This window comes from Podarcis pityusensis (genome assembly GCF_964106645.2).
Source record: "Podarcis pityusensis genome assembly, chromosome: 15".
In the NCBI taxonomy this organism is placed as follows: domain Eukaryota; kingdom Metazoa; phylum Chordata; class Lepidosauria; order Squamata; family Lacertidae; genus Podarcis; species Podarcis pityusensis.
Window position 1 is genome coordinate 27548769 of NC_138040.1, and position 27683 is coordinate 27576451.

Below are 27683 nucleotides of genomic sequence, written 5' to 3' on the forward strand. Positions count from 1 at the left end.
TTCATGTTGTATATGGTAGGCTTGAAATCAAAGGTGGTGACTCATGAGGACTTTCTCAGAGGAGACCAGAATGTATTTGACACATACCTGGAGACCGACAGCTTTCTTGGCCCTGGTGTTGGGAGCAATCATCATCCTCAGCTACACCTTCCACAGAACTGACACTAAGGTAGGAATCCTCGCACTTTCCCCCTCCATTAAAGCTCATGTCTCTCCGCTGAAATCAATAATTCTGAAGTTGTGTGTGTAAATACATTGTGAACATTCATCTTGTGGAACTGAAGAGTGGAGACTGCGAAGGCAGTGTGCAAACTCTCACCGTTATTTCTTGTTGCAATTTTCAAGAATTTCATTTGTGGAGCGCTTAGGAAGCAGTCAGAAGCAAACGGAATGGCTATGAATATTGGTAAGGGCTTTTGCTTTCAAACGTCCATAAAACATTTATTTATTTTATTCATAAGAGTATTCCTAAATGACCAACTCATTAAAAAAACCTGATGTGCGATAAAATCACTAAAATATCATTAAATTATAAAATCATAAAATATAGAAGAAACGGCAGACGTCAAATCAAATTAATTCTACAAAAATGCTTAGCAAAGCAGAAACGTTTCCAGCAGATGGTAAAATTGTGGGTGTTTCTCTAATGTCAATGCAAAGGGGGTGTCCAAAATATTAGGCAATTATGCTAAAAGTCTTAGTTTGTGTGGAAAGTGAATATCAAGCAATATACTGGGGGGGGGGGGGAGGAGCACACTTCTGTTGATGTAATAAAGAAAAAACAATTTGAATGTCCCAAAATGATAAATGAATCCCATGTTTTCAGACATTTCTAGCATTGAAATTGCAGACAGCAGGAGCAAAATTTGGCCAATGAAAGATGGAACCCCGAGACATACTAGAATGGAATGGGCAAAAAAGGACAGAGAAATTAAAGCTCTCCTTAGAAAACTAGATGACCTGATGCCCAGCTTCACTTTCATGGATATAAATACCACCACAAGTGCTAAGAACAGCAAGGCCACCATCTTAAACTACAAAGGCTCTTATTGTGTTGGCGAGCATTTGATGGTTCGACTGGATTTATACAACTACTTGGGCAAGAGGAAGGAATACGGAGGAGACTTCTTACGAGTGAGGATCTTCTCTTCAAGTCTTAGGGCTGGAGCTTCTGGGCGCATCACAGACTATAGGAATGGGACGTACCTGGTCAATTTCACCTTATTTTGGGAGGGCGATGTCAGAGTGTCCATCTTGCTCATCCACCCCAGCGAAGGAGTATCTGCACTGTGGGCTGCAAGGAAAAAAGGCTACGACAAAATAGTTTTCACAGGCAAATTTTTAAATGGGACATCAAGCGTCCACACTGAATGTGGTTTTAACAAGACCACAGACACAGAACTGTGTGAGTATCTAGATGTACGAGACCGAGAGGCCTTCTATTGTGAGAAACCAAATAATGTACCTTGCGATGCTTTTGTTAGCCTGAAGTCCAACAACAAGCCCATCTCCTACCTCACTGCCTTGGAACACAGCCTTTTTAGCAGGTATTGTTCTTCGCTTCAGGCAGCAAAACACCTGGGGTCCCACCAGCCAATTGTTACCATTGTTATATCTCAGTTAGCAAATAGTCACATCAATCAGCAGAAAACTACTGTTTTCTGACCCAGGGGAGGGGGGGCAGGATATTACACAGTCTACATGCGTACCATGTATTTAAATCACACGGCTTCCCAAAAAGAATCCTGGGAACTGTAGTTCGTTAAGGGTGCTGGGGATTGTAGCTCTAGAAAATTACACTTCCTAGAATTCTTTGGAGGAAGTTATGTGCTCTAGATATGATGGGTAAAGGGACCCCTGACCAGTAGGTCCAGTCATGGCTGACTCTGGGGTTGTGGCGCTCATCTCACTTTATTGGCTGAGGGAGCCAGCGTACAGCTTCTGGGTTATGTGGCCAGCATGAATAAGCCGCTTCTGGTGAACCAGACCAGTGCACGGAAACACCGTTTACGTTCCCGCTGGAGCGGTGCCTATTTGTCTACTTGCACTTTGACATGCTTTCGAACTGCTAAGTTGGCAGGAGCAGGGACCGAGCAACAAGAGCTCACCCCGTCATGGGGATTCGAACCGCTGGCCTTCTGATCGGCAAGCCCTAGGCTGTGGTTTAACCCACAGCGCCACCCACATCCATCTTCAAATCTTCAAATATCTCAAGGGCTGTCATATGGAAGATGGAGCAAGCTTGTTTTCTCCTGCTCTGGAGGGTAGGACTATTAACACTATTAATTTTGGTTCCTCCAAATCAAGAGCACTCTGGGGTCAGTCTTGAGACATTTCAATGTAATATGGGGATGTGGTTGTGGCTCTATGGTAGAGCATCTGTTTGGCAAGCTGAATGTTCTAAATTTGATACCCAGCATCTCCCTGTAGGGGAGCTGCTGCCTGTCAGTGTAGACAATATTGAACTTGATGGAGCAATGCTTTGACAGGCAGCTTCCTTGATTTCACACACATACTCCACAGCTGGAACACTCTGGGGTCTGTCTTAAAGAAACTCCAATATAACTTTCCATTTGCACCTAATGAGAACATGACAATACAATAATCATCTTGCCGGAACACACCAAGAACCATCTAGCCAAGGCTTCCATTTCCGACAGAGGCCATTGAGGTGTGAGAACGGGGTGGGATAAAGCCCACAGCACTCTGGGTAATGGACTTATATTCCAACTTGATTTTTAATGGTCATTTTTCTCTCTCATAAAGGTCCAACACTGGAGCTGAGATCCCTCAGACATTTGGGGACATTCGTGTTGTTGCCTGTGAAAGTGAGCTGGACATTCTGATTATTGTCACAACTTTTGTGTGGTCCATCCAGGGGCATACCTAGGGGTTGGTGAGGCTGGCCCCTGCCAAGGGGGGTGGGATGACACAAAAACCATGCCTGTCCATTCTGGCTTGAAGTGGCTAGTAGCCTAGCCCGCCTGTCCACACACTCCCTGGGCTTCTCCTCCGCTGCTCTGGATGGCCGGGCCACAAGGGACAGGGAGTGCGGATACAGCTCTTTGCCAAGGGTGCAAGAAAGCCTAGATACACCATCCCCAAGCATATTTTTTCTGGGCTCAACCCAACCTAGTGACTCTGGCCCCGAACCTCCTCCTGCACCCCAACCTTTTGTGTGCTTTAGGAGATTCCCAAGAAAGACTCTTTTCATTCAGCTAGACCTTTTGGATCTTGGCGTCTTCTCCTTTATTTTAAGCTAAGACTTTTTGGCTGCTCTCCTGCCTTCCACAGTTTTTAGGTTTATCCTTTATTGCTGCTCTTGTCCTTAGACCCTCCGAAACCTCTTGGCGTAGAAGCAGGAGGCCAAATAATTATGATAAATAATTCCATTGCTATTCTGGTTCTTCCCCATCCTTGAAAATGACGCCATCTTCAGGGCTGGCACAAAGTTTGCCAGGTGCAGAATTGAGGGGCTGCAATAAAGGGTTGTCCCTGCTGGCTACGGTCCTTCTTTCTGTAGCTTCGGGATCCCCAGTGATTTTGGGATTGCCCAGGAGGCTGTGGGACCAGTCACACTTTCAACCCTGTTTTTTTCCTTCACAGCGCTGCAGTCACAGAGTTCACTGACACCTGCTTGTCTCTCATTTCCTTTTGGTAGGCATGGCGATGACCACGGTGAGCAAGAAGTGCAAGGTTGGCATGACGTCCCCATCTCCCAGGGGCTTCGTCTGGCAGAACCAGTGGCATCCTGTGTTCTGCAGCATGTCAGCTTTCCATACCTTGGATAGGATTAACGCTTGCTTGAAACAAAAGATCATTTACCTCCTGGGAGACTCGACTGTGCGGCAATGGATGGAGTATCTCACAAAGAGAGTCAATAGTACGTTCTCCCACCTAGATATAATCTCAACGTAGCAAAGCTTCCAGTAACCCACAGTGCCTGCTTCTGATAACTCACAGTCCTTTCTACCCGCAAAAGAGCCATCTCCTAGTTTACGTCTAGGGCTTGTTTTTTTCTTGGCTACAACATTCATTATATAAGAGACTAAGTAGCAAGGTATAAGATGGAAAGGAGTGTCCCAAACAGGTCCCCAGCAGTCATACCCCATGAAATATACTCGGAGTCGAGAGTGGATTTCATGCTCTTTATTCAGCTCGTAGTGGTAAGGAGGAATGGAAGTTCCCCCAGAATGTCTGCTTTATATACAATATTTACACAATGGGCCCCACGTAATTGGATAATTCTGGGATTCTCCTGTAGGCCAATCAGGTTGCGGATTCACTTCCACCTGGAGCCTTCCACCAATCAGACTGCTGCATTCTGGGTCCTATTGTTCTAGGACCAATCAGACTGCTTCATTTTGGATCCTATTCAACTCAGTACATAACACCCCAGAACTTTACCTCCTTTATCACCTGTATGCTCCCCACCCCCTGCCCGACACACGCAACTGGCATCTGTTCTGTGCTTGGAGGACACCACCCAGCTGAGGCTCAGAGTTTCCTCCTTAGTCTGCTCAACTAGAGGGCCTGTTTCCAGTCATTCACTACTGCCTTGGCTCTTGATCCTCGCCTAGTTATGCCAATACACCTTCCATGGGCCACTCTCATCCCTGATCGATCCCTTTCTAGTCTTTGCCTATACATGCACCAAGGGAGTAGCAGCGGTGGGGGTTGCCGGGGCGATTGATCTGTGTTGGTTGGGGGACGATGCTCATGCCACCCTCCCCAAGCCAGCCCCAAAGCAGCTCAAGTGTCACTTCAGCAGTGAGGGCTGGGCTGGCACACGGCAGGCTCCGTTCACCCTCCAAGCCCACATCCCTCTCCACGCACCGGGCACCAGGACAGCATGCTCTGCTGCTGGCATGCACGACCCACAGCCACCAGCATGGCACCTTGGGGTGGCAGTGTAACAACCAGCACCCCTTACAGTGCCTACAAAAGGTGTCTGTAAAGATCTCCCTCCCCCCCCCCCATAAATCCACATATACAGTGGTACCTTGGTTTACAACCATAATCAGTTCCGGAGGCCCGGTTGTAAACCAAAACAGGTTGCAACCCAAGACATGCTTTTGCCAATGGGGCCCCTAAAAAACTAATAATAATAATTGGTTGTAATCCAAAAAGGGGGGGTTGTAATCCAAAAAAGGGACACACACTTCCGGGTTTGACTTGGTTATAATCCAAAACGGTTGCAAACCAAGGTACCACTGTATGTGAGAGACAGTTTGCTCTTTCTGCTCAGTTCCTGTTTGGATTGGCTTGGCCTCTTCTCCATTGGATGAACCATTTAAACACTCCCACATTATGCCATGCACCTCATGGCAACCGCTTTTGGGCTGGCACCCCAGAACTGTCTTAAAATTCCAAATGTAGCCACTGACCCAAAAATGTTGACAACTCTCAGCCTAGAGGCTGCCCCTTGCAGAAACCCGGTGCAGAAATTAGGCAAATGGAAGCTTTGCTCCCAGAGTTCACATGTGGCAGGCGAAACTGGCAGCATTACACTGGAATGGTGTGCAAGAAATCAAGAGTGTGTTCCTTGTCTCCTAGAGTCACACCATGCTTGTATGTATGTTTGCTAAATCATAAGGTTAATGTGCAGGAAAAATGCAGCTCCAATGGAATTGTCCATTTTTGCTAGATGGCTTGAGCAGAAGCTGCAGGTTCCACCATGCTCCTGGAAGGTAAGGAACACCAGTTCGCAGTACAGTGGTACCTCAGGTTAAGTACTTAATTCGTACTGGAGGTCCGTTCTTAACCTGAAACTGTTCTTAATCTGAAGCACCACTTTAGCTAATGGGGCCTCCTGCTACTGCTGTACCACTGGTGCACGATTTCTATTCTCATCCTGAAGCAAAGTTCTTAACCCGAGATTCTATTTCTGGGTTAGCGGAGTCTGTAACCTGAAGCGTATATAACCTGAAGCGTATGTAACCCGAGGTACGACTGTATCTCTTTCCCCTCCATGCCACCAAGCAACTGTCTGAAGCAAAGAGATTATAGCCAAGAGGAATGGAGAAAGGACATCTAGAAGATGTTTGTCCTCTGCTCCGTGGGAGTTCCTTGCAGTGTGGGCCCAGCCTGTCAATAGAACAGAGATAAAGTCTTTGCCCTGAAACAATACAATACAGTACAAATCTTTATTATGGTCATAGACCAACATAAAAGGATGGGATACAGTCATTTAAAATCTGAAAAGCGTTTTGGAAACCTAAAAGGTATTAAAACAAAAGGTGAATATAAAAGTCTATAAGAATTTAAAAGGAGCTAAAAGAATCTAAAAGAAGGGCTAGGAGCATTGGGCGGGTATGGAAGAGCATAAAAGGTTGATATATAAAAGACTTTACCATTTACAGAGCATTCTGATATGTTCATTAAATCTGGTTTGTGGCACAGGTCATCCTCCAACAAATTTTGAGCACTGCTGTGCAGAATCTAGCAACATTGTATGTTGTAGCAGGACTGGTATCTGAGAACAGCAGGGAGGTATAGAATTGCTCTGTGAGACCTGGGTACTTATGAAGTAGTGGGGAAATCAGGCTAATACAAATGTCTCTGTAATTGTCCTGAAACAAATAGCACCATCAGATTCAAGAGAGTACACCAGCCATGCAGTAGAGTTTTCCCCACAAGAAGTAGTCCCCTAATTTTTCTAAGGGCAATGACCAAAAAACTTGTACTGATTTTTTTTCTCTATTCCCACATTAGCACTGAAATATCTCAAGCGCTATGCAATCGGGAAACCCGACCGACTGGTCGCAGTGGACATGGCTAGAAACATTCAAATCAATTGGAAAAAACATGCTCACCCCTTTGTAGGCTCTTCTGAGTATACAGTGAAAGACCACAGTTATGTCGCTTGGGACATCGACCTTGTGGCAGGTGGCAGAGACACAGCAGTTGTCATCTCTCTGGGCCAACACTTCCGTCCCTTCCCCATCGAGCTCTTCATTCGAAGAATGATTAACATAGGGGCAGCCATCCAGCGCCTTCTCCTGAGGAGCCCAGACACAAAAGTCATCATCAAAGCAGAGAACACCCGGGAGATAGACATCGACCAGGAGCGATTTGGGGACTTCCATGGTTATGCCCAATACCTTGTGCTAAAGGACATTTTTCGAGATCTGAAGGTGGGCTTCATTGATGCCTGGGACATGACAGTTGCCTATGGCACAAATCTGGTTCACCCACCAGATCACGTGGTCGGAAGTCAGATTGATATGTTTTTGTCTTACATATGTTAAGGCAGTAAAATAAACCCAGAGTGAAAGCTTTAATTATGCAAAGGAAAGGATTTTGAAGGGGGCAAGACAGTCAGCAAAGCATGTGGAACATTTTTATCAGTTGCGTTTAGACACTTAAGGGTGTAATAAAGCACCAAAACAAATAACAGATGAAGCAGAGAATTTTGGATCGGAAAATGTAGCAATTAAGGATATGGGACACACTTGGTGGCTGCGGCGAGGGCTGCATATATATATCAGAGTGGTTTACAACAATTACCTATAAAACCATTCTAGCTAGCTAGCTAGCATCTATCTAAAATAAAACAGGAACCAGCTAACAATGTTGGAAAATGGTATTGCCCGCATAAGCCTGACAGAATAGAAATGTTTTCAGGAGTTTAAAAGTTGAAACAGAAGGTGCCTGTCAATGGCTTTGTCTCCCCCTACTGGTGCCCTCCTGCCATACACCCCAGATGGATCGGTTGTTTGTTAAGCCTTTTCTTTGATTACCAGCACCCCCTATCCATGCCTTCCCTCTGTATCAGTGAGTTACTCTCCATGTCTGAGGCCCTAACTCTCCTACCTCTTGCCACATGCACTTATAGACAGGTAGGGCTGGGAAAGAAACCTCCTCGCCTGAAATGCTTGTTGGATTGTGGGCACTGCTGGCCAGTGATGGACCAATAGCCTGACCCGGTATAAGGGAGATTTCTGTGGCCTTAAAAACACTGTATGCAAGTCACGCTCACAACTAAAACCAGGGGCAGGTGTGTTCATTGTGCCCAGAGGCAGGCCCAGCATCACACTCTTAAAGATGGCTAACTTTTGTGCTGGGAAAAATGTCTATCCTTTTTTTTTTGCTTACACATTTTTATTAATTTTCATTGATTATACATATATACAGTCTAGATTACATAAGTTGCATATAACATAGCTGTTACAAGAGTCATATATATAGTACACAATTATTTTAGGCTCCGCCGAGCCTTGGACTTCCCTTCACTTTATTGATAAGTATCAGATAATTTCTAAAGTTACGTGTTTTATCTCCTTTACATATTTGCCAAACACTGTTAGAGTTATTCTAACCCTGCCAGAGTCCTCAAAGTTCTATACTTATCTCTTATATACGTCAGATATTTATTCCAATTTTCATGAAACTTCTGATCATCCTGGTCTCTTAGTCTTCCTGTTATTCTAGCTAGTTCAGCATAATTTATCATCTTGTTCTGCCAGTCGTCTATAGTAGGTATTAATTCTGTTTTCCAGCTTTGGGCCAACATATTTCTAGCGGCCGTTGTGGCATATAGAAACAGATTTTTATCCTCTTTTTTAATTTCCTTGCCAACTATTCCTAGCAGGAAAGCTTCAGGCTTTTTGGGAAAAGTATATTTAAAAATCCTTTTAAGCTCATTGTAGATCAGTTCCCAAAAGCCTTTTACTTTCCTGCATGTCCACCACATGTGATAGAACTCACCATCCTCCTCTCCACATTTCCAGCATTTCTTATTCTTCAGTTTGTAAATCTTAGCCAATTTCACTGGTGTGAGATACCACCTATGAATCATCTTCCAGAGATTCTCCCTTAATGCCGTACACACCGTGAATTTCATATTTACATTCCACAATTCTTGCCACTTTACAAAGTCAATGTTGTAACCAATGTCTATGGCCCATTTTATCATAGCCTCCTTCACCTCTTCGTCTTTTGTATACCAATCCAGTAAAAGGTCATACATCCTAGATAATGTTTTGTTTATGCCTTCAATAATTTCCACATTAAATTTAGATTTTTTATCTTCAAATCCCAGTTTCTTTTTATCATCTTTTAACAGATCATTCACTTGATGGTATTGCAACCATCCCGTAAGTACATTCTTTACCTCCTCATAGGGCTTGAGTTTTGTGCCCTGATCAGTTTTATTGATAAGTTCTTCATAGGTGGCTCTTTTCCCTTCCATATTAGTTTTTTTGACAGTTAAGACATCAATTGGTGAGATCCACCATGGAGTTTTCTTTTCCAGCAGGTTCTTATTTCTTTCCCATACTTGAAATAATGACTCTCTAATTATATGATTTAGAAAGCCTCTATGAACTTTCACCTTTTCGTACCACAGGTACGAGTGCCACCAGTACCTGATATCAAAGCCCTCTAAATCCAAGATATCAGTATTCTCTAGCTTTATCCAGTCTTTCACCCACATTAAACAAGCCGCTTCATAGTATAGACTCAAATCTGGTAAAGAAAAACCCCCTCTTTCTTTTTTGTCTACCAATATTTTCATTTTTATTCGTGGTCTTTTCCCCTGCCAAATAAATCTCGCTAAGATCCTTTGTCAATCTTTACACTGTTTTAGTCCTTTCATTACTGGTATAGTTTGGAACAGAAATAACATTCTGGGCAGGACATTCATTTTAATAACCGAGATCCTCCCTAAGAAGGAAAGTTTCAATCTCTCCCAGATTTCTAAGTCTTTCTTGACACCCTTCCAAGTAGCCTCATAATTATCTTTATATAAGTTTATATTTTTTGCTGTGATCCACACTCCTAAATATTTTACCTTCTTAACAACCGTAATTCCTATCCTTTGTTCTAGCTCTGCTATCTCTTCCTTGGTTATATTTTTTGTTATCATTTTGGTCTTATTCCTGTTAAGCTTAAAACCTGCCACTTTTCCAAATTCTTCTAATTTCTGTAAGGCTTCTTGTAGACTGTTCTTAGGATCTTCCAATGTTAATATCAAGTCATCTGCAAATGCTTTTATTTTGAATTCCTTACTTCCTACCTTAATTCCTTTAACTTCCGGTGTTTCCCTTAACCTTTTATTAAACACTTCCAACACTGTTATAAATAACAAAGGGGATAAAGGACAACCTTGCCTAGTCCCTTTGGCAATATCAAAGGCCTCCGATATATTGTTATTTATTATAAGTTTGGCATTTTGCTCTTGATAAATTGCGTCAATACCTTTTCTAAATCCTTCACCAATTCCCATCATTTTTAAATTTTCCTTCATGAAACGCCAGGAGACGTTGTCAAATGCCTTCTCGGCGTCAATGAAGATCAGCGCCGCCTGTTTGTCTATTCTAGTATCCAAATACTCAATGATATCTATCACATTTCTTACGTTGTCTTTCAATTGTCTCCCCGGGAGAAAACCCGTTTGGTCTTTATGGATTCTTTTATTTAAGACTTTTTTTAACCTTTCTGCCAGTACGTCTGCGAATAATTTATAGTCTTTATTTAATAACGAAATAGGTCTATAATTTTTTACCTCTAAACCATCTGTGTCTTTTTTAGGGATTAAGGTAATATACGCTTCTTTCCAGGTGTTTGGAATTCTCCCTTCTTTTAATACATTATTCATGACGTCACATAGCACTGGGGAAATTTGGTCACTTAATATTTTATAATATTTAGCCGAGATACCATCTGGCCCCGGCGCTTTTCCTATTCTCATTTTTTTTATTGCTTTCCTAATTTCTTCCTCTGTAATTGTCTGGTTTAGATATTCTCTTTCTTCAGTCGTGATCTATTGCAATTGGTATTTTTTCAAGTAATCTTCTATCTCATTATCTATCTCTTTTTCTCTTTTATATAATTCCTTATAGTATTTCTGAAATATCTTCTTTATCTCTTTTGGGTCCTCCACTATCCTTTCTCCATCCCTTATCTTACATATCATGTTTTGTTTTTTCCTCTCTCTTAATTGCCACGCCAGATATTTTCCTATCTTATTTGCTGATTCAAAGTTCTTTTGTTTCATCATTTTGATCCTCCATTCAATCTCCTGGTTCACTATCATAGAAAGTTGAGCTTGTAGCATCCTTATGTTTTGTTTTAATATTTCATCTCCTGGTTTAATGGTTAATTGTCTTTCATTCTCCATGAGATGTAGTAAGATTTCTTCTTTCCTTTTCTCTTTTATCTTTTTTGAGATGCTATTTTTCTGAATAAGGAAACCCCTCATGACAGCCTTCCCAGCGTCCCACACCGTTTCTAGAGATGTTTCTTTATTCAAATTCCACTTAAAATATTCCTCAATTGTCTCTTTTGCTTTATTTACTATATTTTGATCATTGAATAGGTTTTCGTTCATTCTCCATCTTAATGTTCTGAAATCTTTTCCTTTTACCTCCATATATACTGGATTGTGATCAGATAAAGTTTGTGGGAGGATTTCAGTGTTAATTACTCTTTGCGTCAATTCCTTCAAGACCCAAATATGGTCTATTCTCCCCCAGCTTTGATTTGGGTTTGAAAAGAAAGTGAATTGTTTTATCGTGGGGTTTTTAAATCTCCAAGCGTCAATTAATCCCAAATTTTCCACTAATTCGAAGAAGGCTTTCGGTAATTTGCCCTCCCTCATTTCCTGTTTTCTTATTGATCTATCCAAGTTTGGGATAACCACTCCATTAAAATCCCCCATCAGTATCATTTGTTGGTCCATCCATTCTAACAATTTGTTACCTAGTTCAGAATAAAATGCTGATTTTTTGTCATTGGGTGCATATATCCCTACCACGATTATCTTTTCTCCTTGGTGTGTGATCTGTACTGCTATCGTTCTCCCCTCTTCGTCTTTATGTATTAGTTTTGGATCAAATTTTTCTTTTATATATAGTACCACTCCTCTTTTCTTGACATTATCCGATGCTACAAAGTCCAACCCCAATCTCTTATTACTTAAAATTCTTTTATGTTTTTTTGTTACGTGGGTTTCTTGCAGACAGATTATGTCAAGGTTCTTTTTAAGCAATACATGAGCAATTTGGTTTCTTTTATTTTTATTATTGAGCCCGTTCACATTCCATGAGGTTATTTTTAAAGTCATTTTTAATGTACAATCAGTAAGTGGTCAAATCTAGGTTAGGTCTACTGTTCCTTGTTATCTGTCTCTTCCTCTTCTTTTTCTTTGTCTAGGTTTTCCTCCTCTTCTCCCTCTCCACTTTCTTCACCTCCACCCCTCTCTTCCCCCATCTGCGCCCCTTCTGGATCCCCCCCTCCCAACCTTCCCAGTTCCTTCTCATATCTTCTTGCGAATTTATCCAATTCTAGAGAGCTGGATAGTTTAAATCTTTTTTCCTTGAAATAGAATGAAATCCCTTCTGGGAACTCCCATCTATATTGGATCCCGTTCTTCTTCAATTGGTTAGTTAGTTTTTTATAAACATCTCTCTTACGAAGAAATCTCGAAGGAATCTCTTTAAATATAATAATTGGCTTTCCTTCAATACATAATTTTTGATTATAGTTTAACTTTAGTATTTCATTTCTCATATCCAGAGAGTTAAACATAACCAGGACATCTCCTGGCAGTTTCTTCCCTCTGGCTTTGGCTGATTTTGTTTTTATCCGAAAAATATTTGCAACTGAGTGTCCTATGTCTTCTTCCTTCATATCTAACCAAACTGCCAATTCTCTAACCAGTTTAGATCGTATGTTTTCATTAGGTTCCTCAGGGATCCCCCTAAATTTCAGGTTTGATTGTTTCTGTCTCATTTGAGTCATCGCCACACTATCCAGTAACTCTTCCTGTATTTTATTTATCTCCTTCACCTCTGTCTTAATCCTATCCATATCTTTCTTATTTTCTTTAGTATCTTTTTGAACCCTTTTCATTGAGTCTTCAAGTACTTTGGATCTTAGAGATAAATCTTTTACTTTTCCTGTTAGCTCTCCCACCACCCCTTCTAATCTCTTATTCAATGAGTCTTGTACTTCCAGTAATTTTTTCTCGATGTATTGTTCATTATGTTTAAACTCTTTCCTTATTTCAGCCATCAAATTATCGTAGTCCTTAATTTCCTTCCCCTCTTTCCCATTTTCTTGTCTGGATGGTCTCCTTTCAGCAGGCGTTCCCACCCCCTTCTTCATTTTATATTTCTATTAGTCTTAATTAACTAAAAGAAAGAGAAAAAAAAAGAAAGAAAGAAAGAAGAAAAGAAAGAAAAAGAAAAAGCAAAAGAGGAAAAAGTTCTTTCCCACCCCTAGGGGTCGCTCAACTGTAATTTAGGAGGTTTCTTTGTTTTCCCAATATAGCACTTTACTTGCATTCACCCTTTTAGTTCTTCAATATACAGTCTCTTTCCACTCACAGCTAGGGGGTCAGTTTGATGAGTCGTTTACAGTCACAAAAAGCAAATGAAGAGGAGAGAAAGTTCTCAGAATTTAGATCCTAGAGGATAAATAAAATAAAAAACATCAATACACATAGGGGAGAAAAGGGGGTGGGGAACATCCGGCTCAATACTTTCCAGGAAATAGGGATGATGTGCGAGGCGGGTTTCGAAACCGGGGGGGGGGGGGGTCAAAAGTAAACCAAAAGATTATCACGGGGAGGCAGCAGGATCTAGCGGGATCGTAAAGTCTTGCCAAGATACTGTGTTTAAGTCTTCTTTCTTTCCTTTTCTTTCGACTTAGCCGTTTACTCCCTGTTTTCTGTAGCGGTAGGTTAAATATTTAAGGCGCCCAGATTATCTTCTCCTAGATGATTACAGCTGTGTACCACTTTAAGAGGAAAATGAGAAGTGGATCACACAATGGCGTCGGGAGGTTCCACTGTGGGAAAAATGTCTATCCTTGGTTCAAATAAGTTTAGATGCCTTTTGCCAGAGCTGGGGGATAAGCCTATCTGTAAAGTGAAATCTCTCTTGCTCTTGCTTTCCCAAGTGAGAGGTTTAAGCCTGCCTGTCTATTGCAGCACTCTCCTTTGTTCTGCCTTAATTCCATGTTTGGGAAAACTTTGAGATTGCTAGCTTGCTTTTCTTAGTGAGCTTAGTGGCACATGCTCAGAGGCTCTCCGTTTCTCTTCTCTGGCCCTCCCCTTCCCCCATGGCCCAACCTACCCAGGGCAAATTCCTCACTGCAAAGCAAGGGGAAGAGAAACAAATACCAGGTTGCCTATCCTGCTAATCTCACCTGTTGCAGCTGATACCAGGGAGGACAACGCGCAAGCAAGAAGGGAGGAGGTGAGAGACGGAGTGGAGGGCATGGAGGAGGCTGGAGGAGGAGGTTGGTGAATAAGAGGTTAACTGGGCTCAGGGCAGATTCCGAGTCCAAAACCCTTCTCCATCCCTTGTGGGTGATGTAGGAAGAGAAACCCGCACACTTTCGGTAGGGGTTGGAAATGCAATTCAGCTATTCTATTGCGGCCTTAATTCCAATGGTCACCTTTAAACTGACTTTCTTTGTGACACCCCATTGCCCACCCAGCAGTGGGCTGGGGAAAAAAGAGGGGTAAAGACACTCTGAAGGAGCCCGGGTTACATCACAACATCCTTTTCCCTTTCTTCTCACCTGGAACCTCTCCATATAGTATAGGGAAGGAAAGCTTCATGTTTTCTTAAATTTATGGTACAGTATTCACCTGCCTGACGCTAATCCCTTGGAAAAATACAAAGGTCCACATCCAGCTGGCAGAGAGGGACTGTTTTTAATTTCTAAGCTAACATTATTGTGTGGGAACCAGCTTTCTTTCTTCTGGGTGGGAACATTTCACTTCAAAACTGACAGGATCACCTAAGTTCAGTATTAGAGGATGGAGCAAGTGACAAATCGCAATACAGAGTTGTTGAGTGGGAGTGGCCACTGAAAGGTCACCAAAAAGAGGACCAAAGAGCAGACAGATTTGCATAACATGTACTTGCGTTGATTTATATGTATAGATGCAAACTGAGAAATAATAACTGGGAAACTGGGAAAAAGAGAGAGAAATGCCGTATTCTTTGCTCTATAAGACTCACTTTTTCCCTCCTAAAAAGTAAGGGGAAATGTGTGTGTATCTTACGGAGCAAATGCAGGCTGCACAGCTATCCCAGAAGCCAGAACAGCAAGAGGGATTGCTGCTTTCACTGCGCAGCGATCCCTCTTGCTGTTCTGGCTTCTGAGATTCAGAATATTTTTTTTCTTGTTTTCCTCCTCCAAAAACTAGGTGCGTCTTGTGGTCTGGTGCGTCTTATAGAGCGAAAAATACGGTAATCATTGTGATTTAAAGAGAAACTACAATTATATAAGGTGTTTTTTTTCCTTAGATGGATAGCCTTGCCCAATATTTTTTTGGGGGGAAGGCTAGCCCTGTCCCCTCTCATTCAACAGAATAGTGGACTGCATTGCACGACTGTTGTAAGCCACTCTTGACCAGCCTCAACCCCACCCCTGTACGCAACCTAAGAGAGAAGTTAATGAAAGGGGCATTTCAACCACTCCACGCCACCACTGTGGAATATCACCGTTAGGGTAGATATAATGGAGCCAACATGGGAGTTGATGATGCAAGTGAGCTGCGTGAAAAGCAAGCTGATTGCTAGCTTAGCAGAGGCTCTTTTTATTAGCAAGATAGACAAAACCAGCAAGATACATTCAGGGCTTTGATCTTTACACTTCTCCCATCCCGAGCCCCCTGGGTGTTGCCTAGTTATCTACGCAACTTGCTCCACCGTGTCATGTTCCCATTACAGAGGGAAATGAGCAATACCTTTGCAAAGGAGGTAAACATCAGGGCACAGAACACTGCTGAGGAGACAAAAGGTCAAGGAGTGGGCATGGCAGCTAGACAGCTGTGGCTTGTCTTATGCTGCGGGGGTGGGTGTGCCCTCACCCTGCGACACCATCCCTACAATTAGGGTGGCATAACAACCCTAATAGAATTTTGCCAGTGATAGCATTCAAGCGACTTGACCACGAATCGGAATGAGCTTGAACAACTTTAGATTACATAGAGGTAAAGGGACCCCTGACCGTTAGGTCCAGCCGTGGACGACTCTGGGGTTGTGGCGCTCATCTCGCTTTATTGGCTGAGGGAGCCGGCGTACAGCTTCCGGGTCATGTGGCCAGCATGACTAAGCCGCTTCTGGCGAACCAGAGCAGCACACAGAAATGCCGTTTACCTTCCCGCTGGAGCGGTCCCTATTTATCTACTTGCACTTTGATGTGCTTTCGAACTGATAGGTTGGCAGGAGCAGGGACTGAGCAACAGGAGCTCACTCCATCATGGGGATTAGAACCGCCAACCTTCTGATCGGCAAGCCCTAGGCTCTGTTTTTTAACCCACGGCACCATCTGCGTCCCTAGATTATATAAGCAACCCTAATATCATGAGAGGATTAGCAGGATTCTTAATAAAGCACCCCCTGAAGTTTGAGAAGGCGAAGGCTTGGGATGTCAGTGTCTTCATCATTTTACAATATTAGACTTCATATTCTTTCCTGTATGATGCTGGCCAGCATTAAGATGTCTGCTGGCTCCCTTAAAAATTTCCTTAAATGTACTTTTCATAGTTGCCCTCTTTGTTTTCCTCTTGATCACATTTCAAGGCACCGAACAGTTAAGCGAGTTCAACTTTGATTTTCAGACAGATTAATAGAGAAGGTAAAATATAAGAGCAGTTTCCAGTAATTGAAAAAGGCAAAAAAGGAATGTATTGCCATCTATGTTTTTCCTTGTTCTTCCTTGTCTTTCACTGCCATGGACCCTTTGAATATTATCTTCCTCTTCTACCTCCTGTCATCTTGTTCAGTTTTATGGCAGCAAACAACTCCTTTGCTTCTCTGTTATTGGTAGCAGTTAAAGGAGTGCCATGCTGCAATGCTATTAATTTAAAGGGCAACTCCCCTCTAGATTTGTTGCTCTAGGCTTCTCTAATTTTTCAAAGTTCCTGCCTTTTTCACAGCATTTCACTGCTGAGATCCTGAAAGATCCAGATTTCTACTCCTTCCCAGGTTCAATTAGGTGCATTGTGAGTCATTCTCATAATGCTATGTTTCGTTTGAAAATGATGAGATTTAATTACTATGTCTCTGGGACATTATTTTGAGGTGGGCCTGGGGCCAACTCCCCATGGGACTCTGAGTCCCTTAAGCCCATGATTGGTCAGAGAAGAATGGATGGAGGCAGGATCCAGGGGAAAGCAAGGCATTTCTGTTATTTTTCTGTTGCAACAGAGTTCCTTCCCCTCCTTGCAAGGAGGTAGTACAGTGGTATCTTGGTTCTCAAACTTAATCCATTCTGGAAGTCTGTTCCAAAACCAAAGCATTCTAAAGCCAAGGTGCGCTTTACCATAGAAAGTAATGCAAAACGGATTAATCCGTTCCAGACTTTTAAAAACAACCCCTAAAACAGCAATTTAACATGAACTGTACTATCCAATGAGACCATTGATCCATAAAATGAAAGCAATAATCAATGTGCAGCACTATAAAATAAATAAAACAGTATTGTAGATGATAAAAATTAAAATTAATTTTTTTTGCTTACCCGCACTGATGATAGTTATTGTTTGGATGGGGGGGGGGCTTAATAATTATTTCACTGTTAATATACTTCTTCTTAACTGTATTTCACTATTAATATACTTCTTCTTAACTGTATTTCATTATTAATATACTTCTTCCTAATTGTATTTCAGTTCAGCAATTACTTTGATAAAATACATATTTTGTTATGTGCAAATGGCTTTAGATACCTATTAGCATTAGCTTCAGATACCATATAGCATATATTCAATACAAGATGCAGTGACAATTTGTTGTTAACAAAGGGAAGCTGGACATATAAAGGGCTCCATTACCTTCAGTAGCTTAGGGCCTCATCAAACCTAAATCCGGCCCTGGACACATATGGTGGCCAGCACAGGAAGCAGGGGTCGAAAAGCCCCAGTACAGAGAGCAGAACACCTTTGTGTCCTGCCCACCATGCCCAAGGGTAGACCTGGGTCATTTTTGTAGAGGAAAAGGGAGAGCAGCACAAAACATCAGACAGAAAGTAAGAGGCAGTGCTCACATCAAGCTAAAAACTAGGACATTGATCCAAAGAATTATGCCTAATAGATATTTAGCTCAGCTACACTGGCAAAAAAAGAAAAAAAAGAAAAATGTTTTCAGTTGTTTTGCATATGCAGCCGCTGAAGAGAATACAATTCAACCGCTACCTTCTAAAATCCATGACATTCTAGTTTTATGCAAGCACATAGTGTTATTTAAAAGCATACGGTTTGCATAAAAAGAGGCCTGGTGAGACTTCAATTTAAATATGTACATTTCACTCCATTTCTGCGAATGTTCAGGTTAAAATAAAGCAGTTAGTGTGCTAACTCCATTCCTGTTATTTTAGAGTCAACTCTTAGCATTATTTTCCCTAGAAAAATATGGAGATCATATGTACTGCAGTTATTGAAAAGCGGGGAACCATCTGTTCATGAACTTCTACTTCATCGGATGCCTGGTATGCTATCCGCTGCAGGCAGGGCATAGAGAGAGAAATAAATGAAAGCAGTGAAGTCAGAGGGCAACCAAGTGCAAGGAAACTCATCAATTAGAAGGCAGAAAACGATGACTCAGTAGATTAGCTTTATTTCTTTACTAAAGAACTTGGAAGGAGCCCATTGTTCTTTGCTGCCTAATAATTTTGTTTCTCTCTCTACGCCCTGCCTGCAGAGGATAGCATACCAGGCATCCGATGAAGTAGAAGTTCATGAAAGCTTGTGGTGAAATACATCTGTTTAGCCTTTAGAGTGCCACAAGACCCTGTATTGCTTTTCTTGCCACAAACTGACAACAGTGTCTCTTCCCTGCAAGGAACTGAACAGCAACTCTTTACACAAGCTGCCAGAAGCAAGATGCTCCAAAACTCACATCTTCACCCTGCCCCAACCTTAAATCAGAGGAATCATTACTGCTATTTATTATTAATAATATTTCAATATTATTAGGGACGCGGGTGGCGCTGTGGGTTAAACCACAGAGCCTAGGACTTGCCGATCAGAAGGTCGCGGTTCGAATCCCTGCAATGGGGTGAGCTCCCGTTGCTTGGTCCCTGCTCCTGCCAACCTAGCAGTTCGAAAGCATTTCAAAGTGCAAGTAGATAAATAGGTACCGCTCTGGCAGGAAGGTAAACAGTGTTTTTGTGCGCTGCTCTGGTTCATCAGAAGTGGCTTAGTCATGCTGGCCACATGACCCGGAAGCTGTACACCGGCTCCCTCAGCCAATAAAGCGAGATGAGCGCCGCAACCCCAGAGTCGGCCACGACTGGGCCTAATGGTCAGGGGTCCCTTTACCTTTACTGTTACCACTGCTGCTGCTATGGATTTATTACAGCCTCCTTAAGCCTGATTTCCTGTTCCCTCTCAGTCTCCCTTTTCTTCTGGATCCAATTGTATTTGGCTTTTAAGATTTTGAGCAGTGACTTTGTGGTTCTTAAACTTTTGTGGAGTACCTAGAAACCTTTGGGTTCTTTATGTAATAAAAATGCAGATGATAATACACAAAATCACAGACACAAAATTGGGGAGGGGGTGAAAAAGTTAATGTGGAGAGGGGACATGGCATGTATGCAGAAGGTTCCAGGTTCAATCCTGGCCATTATCTCCAGGTAGGACTGAGAAAGACAGGTAGTAGCTTTCTGGGATTTCAAGACAAAATATAAACCAGGTATGAGGAATCTATGATCCTTCAGCTCCTTCCCTAACATCAAGTAGATTGGCGCAGAGGTAAAGGCATGTCCAGGAATACTCACCTGCATCCAGCCTTGGCATTGAAAATGCGGCCTAACTTTGGTTCAAAAATGTTGAAGATACCTCCTCCCAAAAGCGCTCCCCACCCCTACCCCGGTCTTTTAGCCCTGCAAAGTGCAAGACCTCTCTCTGTAGCGAGAGGTGTGGAAGTCTAAGCCTGCCTGTCCATTGCAACTACTTCATTTATTCTGCCCTGATTCCAAATTTGGGGGAATCTTGAGACTGCTATCTTGCTTTCCTTAGTGAATGAAAAGTGTTCAGCACATGCTCAGAGGCTTGCAATGAATGCTTATGAACTGCGTTCTCTGTTTGTCTCCTCTGGCCCTCCCCTTTCTTTTCCATGGCCCAACCTATCTATCAGTGAGACAAATTCCTCACTGCAAGTGTGGCATAGTGGGCAGAGTGTCGGACTAGGTTTAAACCCCACTCACCCAATAAGCTCTCTGGGAGGCATTGGGCCAGTCACTTGCTCTCAGACTAACCTACCTCACAGGGTTATTGTGAGGGTAAAATGGGGAAAAGAACTATTTACACCACCTTCAGCTATTGGGAGGAAAGGTGGGGTATGAATGCAAATATATACAGTCATGCCTTGGTACTTGGACGTTTTGGCTCCCAAATGCTGCCAACCCGGAAGTGAGTGTTCTGGTTTGCGAATGTTTTTCAGAAGCCGAAGGTCCAACGCTCCTTCCATGGCTTCTGATTGAGTGAAGGAAGCTCCTGCAGTCAATTGGAAGCCGCACCTTGGTTTTCAAACCGTTTCAGGAGTCCCAGAATGGGTAACATTCGACAACCAAGATACGACTGTATAGATGAGAGTAAAGGTAAAGGTAAAGGGACCCCTGACCATTAGGTCCAGTCGTGGCTGACTCTGGGGTTGCGGTGCTCATCCCGCTTTATTGGCCGAGGGAGCTGGCATACAGCTTCCGGGTCATGTGGCCAGCATGACTAAGCCACTTCTGGCGAACCAGAGCAGTGCACGGAAACGCCGTTTACCTTCCCGCCGGAATGGTACCTATTTAACTACTTGCACTTCTACGTGCTTTCGAACTGCTAGGTTGGCAGGAGCAGGGACCGAGCAACAGGAGCTCACCCCGTCGTGGTGATTCGAACCGCCAACCTTCTGATCAGCAAGCCCTAGGCTCTGTGGTTTAACCCACAGCGCCACCCGCGTCCCTATAGATGAGAGTAGCAGGGCGAAAATTGTGCTAGACAGACCAGTATTCATTTCTCTTCCTCTTGTTTTGAGATACACAGACACATATGCAAATAAAAAAAAAGTGGATGCAAAATGAATAGTGGGTGCCTAGTGGGTGGCAATCCAGTTTGACTCTGCTATCGTGGGCTTAATTCCAATGTTCACATTTAAGTTGACTTTATTTGCGACACACTCTCTCCCCTCCACCCCGCACCCCAGGCACTTCACTGTCAAGCAAGGAGAGAGGCACTTCACTGCCAAGCAAGGAGAAGAGAAATATACTGTCTGACTAGCACAGTTTTTCTCACCTTTTGTTGCCGACATCAGTGAGGGAAGAATGCAAGCAAGAATGAGAGAAAGAAGGAACAGAGCTAGAGACGAGGACGTGGAGGAATCCAGATGGGAATGAGATTGGTGAGTAAGGGATTAAGTGGCTCAGGACAGGATCTGGGTTCAAAGCCCTTCCCCATCTCTTGTGAAACAGCTAGGTAAGAATCGCTAACTCATTTTTGCTAGATCTCTGTAAGCAAAGGTTACAGTTTATAAAAAGCAATGCTAGCAACTGGAAGGGTGGCAATGGGTTTTCCAAATTGCCTCTGGGACTACCATGGCTTAGACTCAATTGGGGTTTACTGGGTGCATACCAATGAGACCATGGGCTCATCCAGACTTCTGCTTCTCCCACCACTTTCCCCTGGGAAAACCCACTCTTCAGTGCTGAATCGGAGCAAACATCAGTTGGGTTGTCCACATTTGTTCTGATTTAGGGCTAAAGAGCCATTTTTTTCCTGGAGAAAGCAGTGGGACAAGCAGAAAACCGCTCAGACCCATGTCTAGGAAGCACATGAGAAGTGGGAAACCCATTTAGCCCTATGCTTTCTGGGCTCAACTTGCACTATAATGCCCCCATACTTCTGAAACTGGTTTTTGCATCATGTGAAAAGTCAAACGCGAGAAATGAAGTTACACAGAACCAGGCAGAGGGCTTTCCCAGCAATGGCACCTTCCCTGTGAAACGCCCTCCCATCAGACGTCAAGGAGATAGTTAACTATACAACTGAAGACATCTGAAGGCAGCCTTGTATCAAAAATGTTTTTAATGTTTGATATTTTATTATGCTTTGATATGTGTTGGAAGCCACCCAGAGTAGCTGGGACAACCCAGTCAGATGGGTGGGGTATAAATAATAAATTTGATTATTACTATTACCACTACTATTACGGAATAGGATGTCCCTGTGTTCATCAGAGAAATGTTGAAAGGTATGCATTTGAATGGCAATGGCCCTCACCTTTTCCGGCATCCAGCCCCCTCTAATATTTTATTGGGGAGTTATAATTAATAAAATTGTTGTTGTTGTTAAATATACAGTCATATGGAAATTAACAGGGAAAAGTCGTGAAAAGGGAATAAACTGCCATGTCAACACAGCCTAAGTTACATGGATTCAGCAATGCCTGCACTGCTTTCCAATTTGCTTTTGGGCACAATTCCAAATATTGGTGATTAATTTCTGCTAAAGCCCTAAATGGCTTGGGTTCAGGGTGACTCAGGGGGCCTCTTTATTTACCAGCCAGCCCAATGCTTAAGATCTGGGTGGGTATGGGGCAGAAGCCCTTATCTGTGTCTTACCTCAAGCACAGAATCACAGACTGTAGGGCTGTTCAGAAACAGAACCTATGCAGTGGCTGTCCCACAAGGCTTGGGTGACTTCCCTTCTCTGATGCTCTTCTTCCGGTGAGTGAAGACATTCTTATTGCATCCTAGGCTTCTGCCGGGTCAGGTAGGTAGCTGGTGGTGTTAAAACATGCTATTTTATCTGCTTGTGCCTACCTCAGTTGTAATTTATATTGTTCTGTTACCTGTTTTTATACAGTAACTGTTGCGGTATTGTTTATGCCAGGGGTAGCCAACATGGTGGCCTCCAGATTTGGAGACTCCAGTTCCCACTGGCCCCAGCCAGCATGCCCGCTGGCAGGGGTGCCAACCTGAATAAAATATTGGGAGGTGGGCAGGTAAGCCCTGCCCCACATAATTGAATACAGGCTGGTGATGGGAGTTCCAGTCCAACACCATTTGGAGGGCACTGTGATGGCTATCGCTGTCTTCTGCGTTAGAGGGGCATGGTAGAAACTGCTGCATAAATAAAAGAAAAACCAAACATCCAAATCCCTTTAGCCAACTTCCTTCTTGTGACAAAGGGAATTTGTTAAAGGTGGTGGCAGGGAACCTTTTCAAGCCAAAAGTCCACACTTCTCCTTTCATTCCTGCTTCCCTGAGATCCTTCTGCAGTGAGCACCAGAAATTCTAAGAGGACTAGCATTAAGATCTAGCTTCCAAATAGCTCCAAAATGATGTAGCTGTCGGGATTTTTATGAGATATTTTATAAGGAGGCCTCAATCATTCTTCAACTGGGATCCTACTCTACTGCTGTCCTGGATGCCATTGCAGTGATCCCATCATCTCAACCAAGCACTGCTATATCAGACAAGTTCAAAGGAGTTGAGTTTTGTGGGGGTTTTTAAAATATGAAAAGCCCCAACAAGTATCCACAAAGGAAAGAGCAACAAATGCTAACCAATTGGTTCTTACATGGAACAGCATCCTAGCTTGCAAGCACAAGTGTCAGGTCCGACCCTGGGTCCAGTTTGTCTTCTGGTCCTTGTCACTCCTTCTCTTACTTGGTTCCTCTAGCTCCACTGTTCCCTTCACCCCTAACCTCTTGCACTGACTTACCGGTAGTTCCTTCCTCCTCTCTGCTCTTCCAGCTCATTGCCTTTGATCCTCCTACCACTTTCTGATTGGTTTCCTGCATTTTGGTCTTCTCCCCAAATGATAAACTCTCACCCAGTTTCTCGCCTCGCTGTGCCTGACCAGAACAGATTACTCAATCTCACACACACACCCCTCCCCGCCGGCAACACGGTGCATATGAACTCCTGTTTGGAGCTGCAAACATTGTGTTCTACATCCTGCGAAAATCTCTGGCCAAAGTGCATTGGTACCGAATGGGGCTCATCTTAATCATAGCTGCTACTGAAGATGATCTGTGTCCATCAACTCTGTATTTGCAAACTGTTATGAGAAAAAAACCCCTGCTCCTTTTCCCTTACGGGGTACCCAAGAGCCCATATAGAGTCCTTTTGTAGGTTCTCTATCAGTAGGAGAAAATAACAGAGACCAACCAGAGAATATTGAGAAGCAAAGCAGCGAGTAAGCCTGTTCTTTATTAAACTGTTGCAACAGAGTCCTCACTCGCCACCAGCAGGAAAGAGGAGGAACCCAGAACAAAGATGTGCCTGCCCTCATATAGACTTTTGAAATTGCACATCCTTAAACTCCAGACCACCCCCAGAAATATCATACATACATCACAGAAGGGGTGTAGCCCAGGACCACCTCCCCCAATACATCATACATATATCACAGGGGGCGGTCTAAAACAGAATGCTGAGTGTGTTCTCTCCTGTCTGGCAGGTTACCTGATTGCATTATCTGGGTTTTGGCCACTCTTTTGTTTTTATAACTACTTAATTCCCGAATGGAAGTAATAGAGGCAGTGAGAGATTTGACTTTCTTGGGCTCCATGATCACTGCAGATGGTGACAGCAGTCACGAAATTAAAAGACGCCTGCTTCTTGCAATGACAAACCTAGACAGCATCTTAAAAAGCAGAGACATCACCTTGCCGACAAAGGTCCTCCGTATAGTTAAAGCTATGGTTTTCCCAGTAGTGATGTATGGAAGTGAGAGCTGGTCCATAAAGAAGGCTGATCACCGAAGAATTGATGCTTTTGAATTATGGTGCTGGAGGAGACTCTTGAGAGTCCCATGGACTGCCAGAAGATCAAACCTATCCATTCTGAAGGAAATGCCCTCCAGTGAGCCCTGAGTGCTCACTGGAAGGACAGATCCTGAAGCTGAGGCTCCAATACTTTGGCCACCTCATGAGAAGAGAAGGCTCCCTAGAAAAGACCCTGATGTTGGGAAAGATTGAGGGCACAAGGAGAAGGGGACGAGAGAGAACAAGATGGTTGGACAGTGTTCTCGAAGCTACCAGCTTCAACCAAACTGCAGGAGGCAGTGGAAGACAGGAGTGCCTGGCGTGCTCTGGTCCATGGGGTCATGAAGACACGACTAAACGACTAAACAACAACAAATTCCCAAATCCAGGTCACAGGTTCACCATATTCACACCTTAAATGTGCCCTTAAGGCAGGATTTGTGAGCTCAAAGACAATGAGGTTTTTCCCCATTTCCTTAGACCTTGCAGAGAAATATTTGAGGTCATTTTGGGAAAGAGAAAATGGTTTCAGGACTTTTCTGTAGGTTTCAGACGTGTGGTTTACATATTTGTATGTGTTTGTTTGGTACATTTATGAATATCTATTACATATAGGACCTTAAAATTCTTATAACAAAACCTTACACAAATGTAAGTTACGGGAATGTGTACTCAGCAAGGTCAAGGTACGCAGAGATACCATTGACCCCCAGCTGGTGAGGCTTGCTCAGGAAGGATTGTGGCTGTGAGAGAGCATCCTGCTGACTCTCCTGGACGCACCAGCTCTGAAGGGCAGGCAGAGGGCAGAACCGCCCCCGGGGGTTGGAGAAAGGGCGAGCAGAGCACAAGGAATCTCGAATATATATATATATATATATATATATATATATATATATATGCCTTGTGCTTCCTCATCCAATCTTGCCCCTTTCTAAAATATATTCATTGGTGTGTGCTTTTCTTTTTGTACATCTGCCAAAGAATAAAATAAAATAGAATCTGGATTAAGGGGTTTTCTCAGGACTGGTGAGGGTGTGCTGTATCCCATCGGTCAAGTGGTGGTGGCACTCACCTTCTTCTGATAGGAAATGGGGGTACAAAAAATTGGGGGGGTTAGGAGGGTCAGATGGGGCGAGTGAGAAATGTTCCTGTTTTCATCTGAGGAGCATTGTGTCATGAGACAAAGGTTCTTGAGAGCAGAAGCAGGCAAGGCCTAGGCAGTGTGGCCTACGAGGCCTACACAAATCTTTCAAAGCTAACTGTTAGCAGTAAAATGCTGTGTCACTGTGACTCATGCCTCACCTTGGGCTCGCTATACAGTGGTGCCTCGCAAGACGAAATTAATTCGTTCCGCGAGTTTTTTCATCTAGCGAATTTTTCGTCTTGCGAAGCACGGTTTCCCATAGGAATGCATTGAAATTCAATTAATGCGTTCCTATGGTCAAAAAAAGTCCAATCAAAGCCAAATTTGGTACAACAATAGTTTATTAACTGCTCTTTAAAGTCACACATACTTTAAAGAGCATATCAAAAATTGAAGGAACAATAAATTAAGTTTCTAAACGTGACAGAAAAACATTTAAAAATCAACAAAGTGTACTGTACATACATTTTCTAAGACCCTGGGGGACCACTCGAAGAAGGTTCCTCTTCCACTCTTTGCTTCTTGCTGAGGAACCTGTCCATGGTCTGCTGCTTCATCCGCCTTTTCAGCACCTCCCTGAAAGGCGACATGACCGTCGTATCAAAAGTGTTCGCTTGGTCATGTGCCAGGTGCTTGTTAGGGTGGTGCCGCTCTGCAAAAGCCTGCACCTCCTTCCACTTCTGGCAAATGTCCCTCATTTCTTTGGAGGACGGCCGTTCCTCAGTTGCTTCCTCCTCTTCCAGCAAGGCCTGCTCCTGCGCAACCTCTGACTGCAGTTCAACCAGCTCCTGGGTGGTCAGCTCGTGGTCGTGCTCCTCCACCAGCTCGCAGACGTCCTCCTCTGTGACCTCCAGGCCTATGGTCCTCCCCAAGGCAACAATGTCCTGCACCACTGTTGACTCTGGTGCATCAGAGTCACTTGGTGCCACACAGTCCGGCCACAGGCTATGCCGAGCGCAATTCAAATTTCTCTGGCTGATCCCGTTCCAGGCCGTGGTGATCATCTTCAAGCAGGTGACGGTGTCGAAGTGGTCCTTCCAGAATTCCCGCAGGGTGATGGTGGTGCAATCAGTCACCTCGAAGCATCGCCTGAAAAGCTCCTTGGTGTAGAGTTTTTTGAAATTGGCAATGACCTGCTGATCCATCGGCTGGAGCAGTGGCGTGGTGTTAGGCGGCAGGAACATGATGTTGATGAAGCTGAACTCCTCTAACAAGTCCACCTCAAGGCCTTTAGGATGAGCAGGAGCATTGTCCATCAGAAGCAAAGCCTTCAGCGGCAGGTCGTTGTCCAGCAGGTACTGTTTGACAGCAGGGCCAAAAGCAAGATTGACCCAGTCCACAAACAGCACACGTGTGACCCAAGCCTTGCTATTGGATCGCCACATGACACTCAGCCGCTCCTTGTCGACCTTGTGTTTCTTGAAGGCCCGTGGGTTCTCCGAGTGGTACACCAGCAGGGGCTTGATCTTCAGGTCGCCGCTTGCGTTGGCACAGAAGAGCAGGGTCAGACGGTCCTTCATGGGCTTGTGGCCAGGCAACTTGGCCTCCTCCTGTGTGAGGAAAGTCCTTTTGGGCATCCTCTTCCAAAACAGCCCGGTCTCGTCGCAGTTGAAGACCTGCTGTGGAACGTAGCCCTCTGTCTTCACAGCCTCCAGGAACTCCAAGGCAAAGTCTTCAGCCGCAGGAACATCAGAACTGGCAGCCTCTCCATGCCTGACCACGCTGTGGATTCCAGATCTTGCCTTGAACCGGTCAAACCAGCCTCTGCTTGCCTTGAAGACTTCTGGCTCGCCTGAGGTTCCTGGCTGTTCCCG

At 43.7% G+C, this 27683-nt stretch overlaps 2 protein-coding genes and 1 long non-coding RNA gene across 7 annotated transcripts in view; 2 read left to right on the forward strand and 1 right to left on the reverse strand.

Annotated features, from left to right (window-relative positions):
* On the forward strand, window positions 1-7907 carry LOC308464376 (NXPE family member 4-like). The gene is made up of 6 exons (XM_080983747.1): window positions 1-169; window positions 346-406; window positions 827-1547; window positions 2767-2828; window positions 3662-3883; window positions 6715-7907. The coding sequence occupies exons 1-6, from the start codon at window positions 44-46 to the stop codon at window positions 7248-7250; spliced, it is 1728 nt and encodes a 575-aa protein (XP_080839873.1). The 5' UTR covers window positions 1-43; the 3' UTR covers window positions 7251-7907.
* On the reverse strand, window positions 5175-26568 carry LOC308464405. The gene is made up of 3 exons (XR_013980017.1): window positions 25798-26568; window positions 6816-7001; window positions 5175-6087 (listed from the first exon to the last, which is right to left on the reverse strand). It is a non-coding gene; the product is annotated as an uncharacterized lncRNA (long non-coding RNA).
* Window positions 14186-27683, forward strand: part of LOC308464292 (NXPE family member 2-like) — a 35366-nt gene continuing 21868 nt past the window's right edge. The window contains exons 1-2 of one of the 5 annotated variants that reach the window (XM_080983551.1): window positions 14186-14204; window positions 21159-21353. Coding sequence is in view for 1 of the 5 variants with exons in the window: in XM_080983547.1 (XP_080839673.1) it covers window positions 21339-21353 (15 nt within the window). In the remaining 4 variants the exon portion in view is untranslated. Of the gene's footprint in view, window positions 14205-14232; window positions 14248-21158; window positions 21354-22217; window positions 22724-27683 lie in introns of those variants that run through there. The other 4 variants (XM_080983547.1, XM_080983548.1, XM_080983552.1 and 1 more) reach the window with 4 other exon arrangements.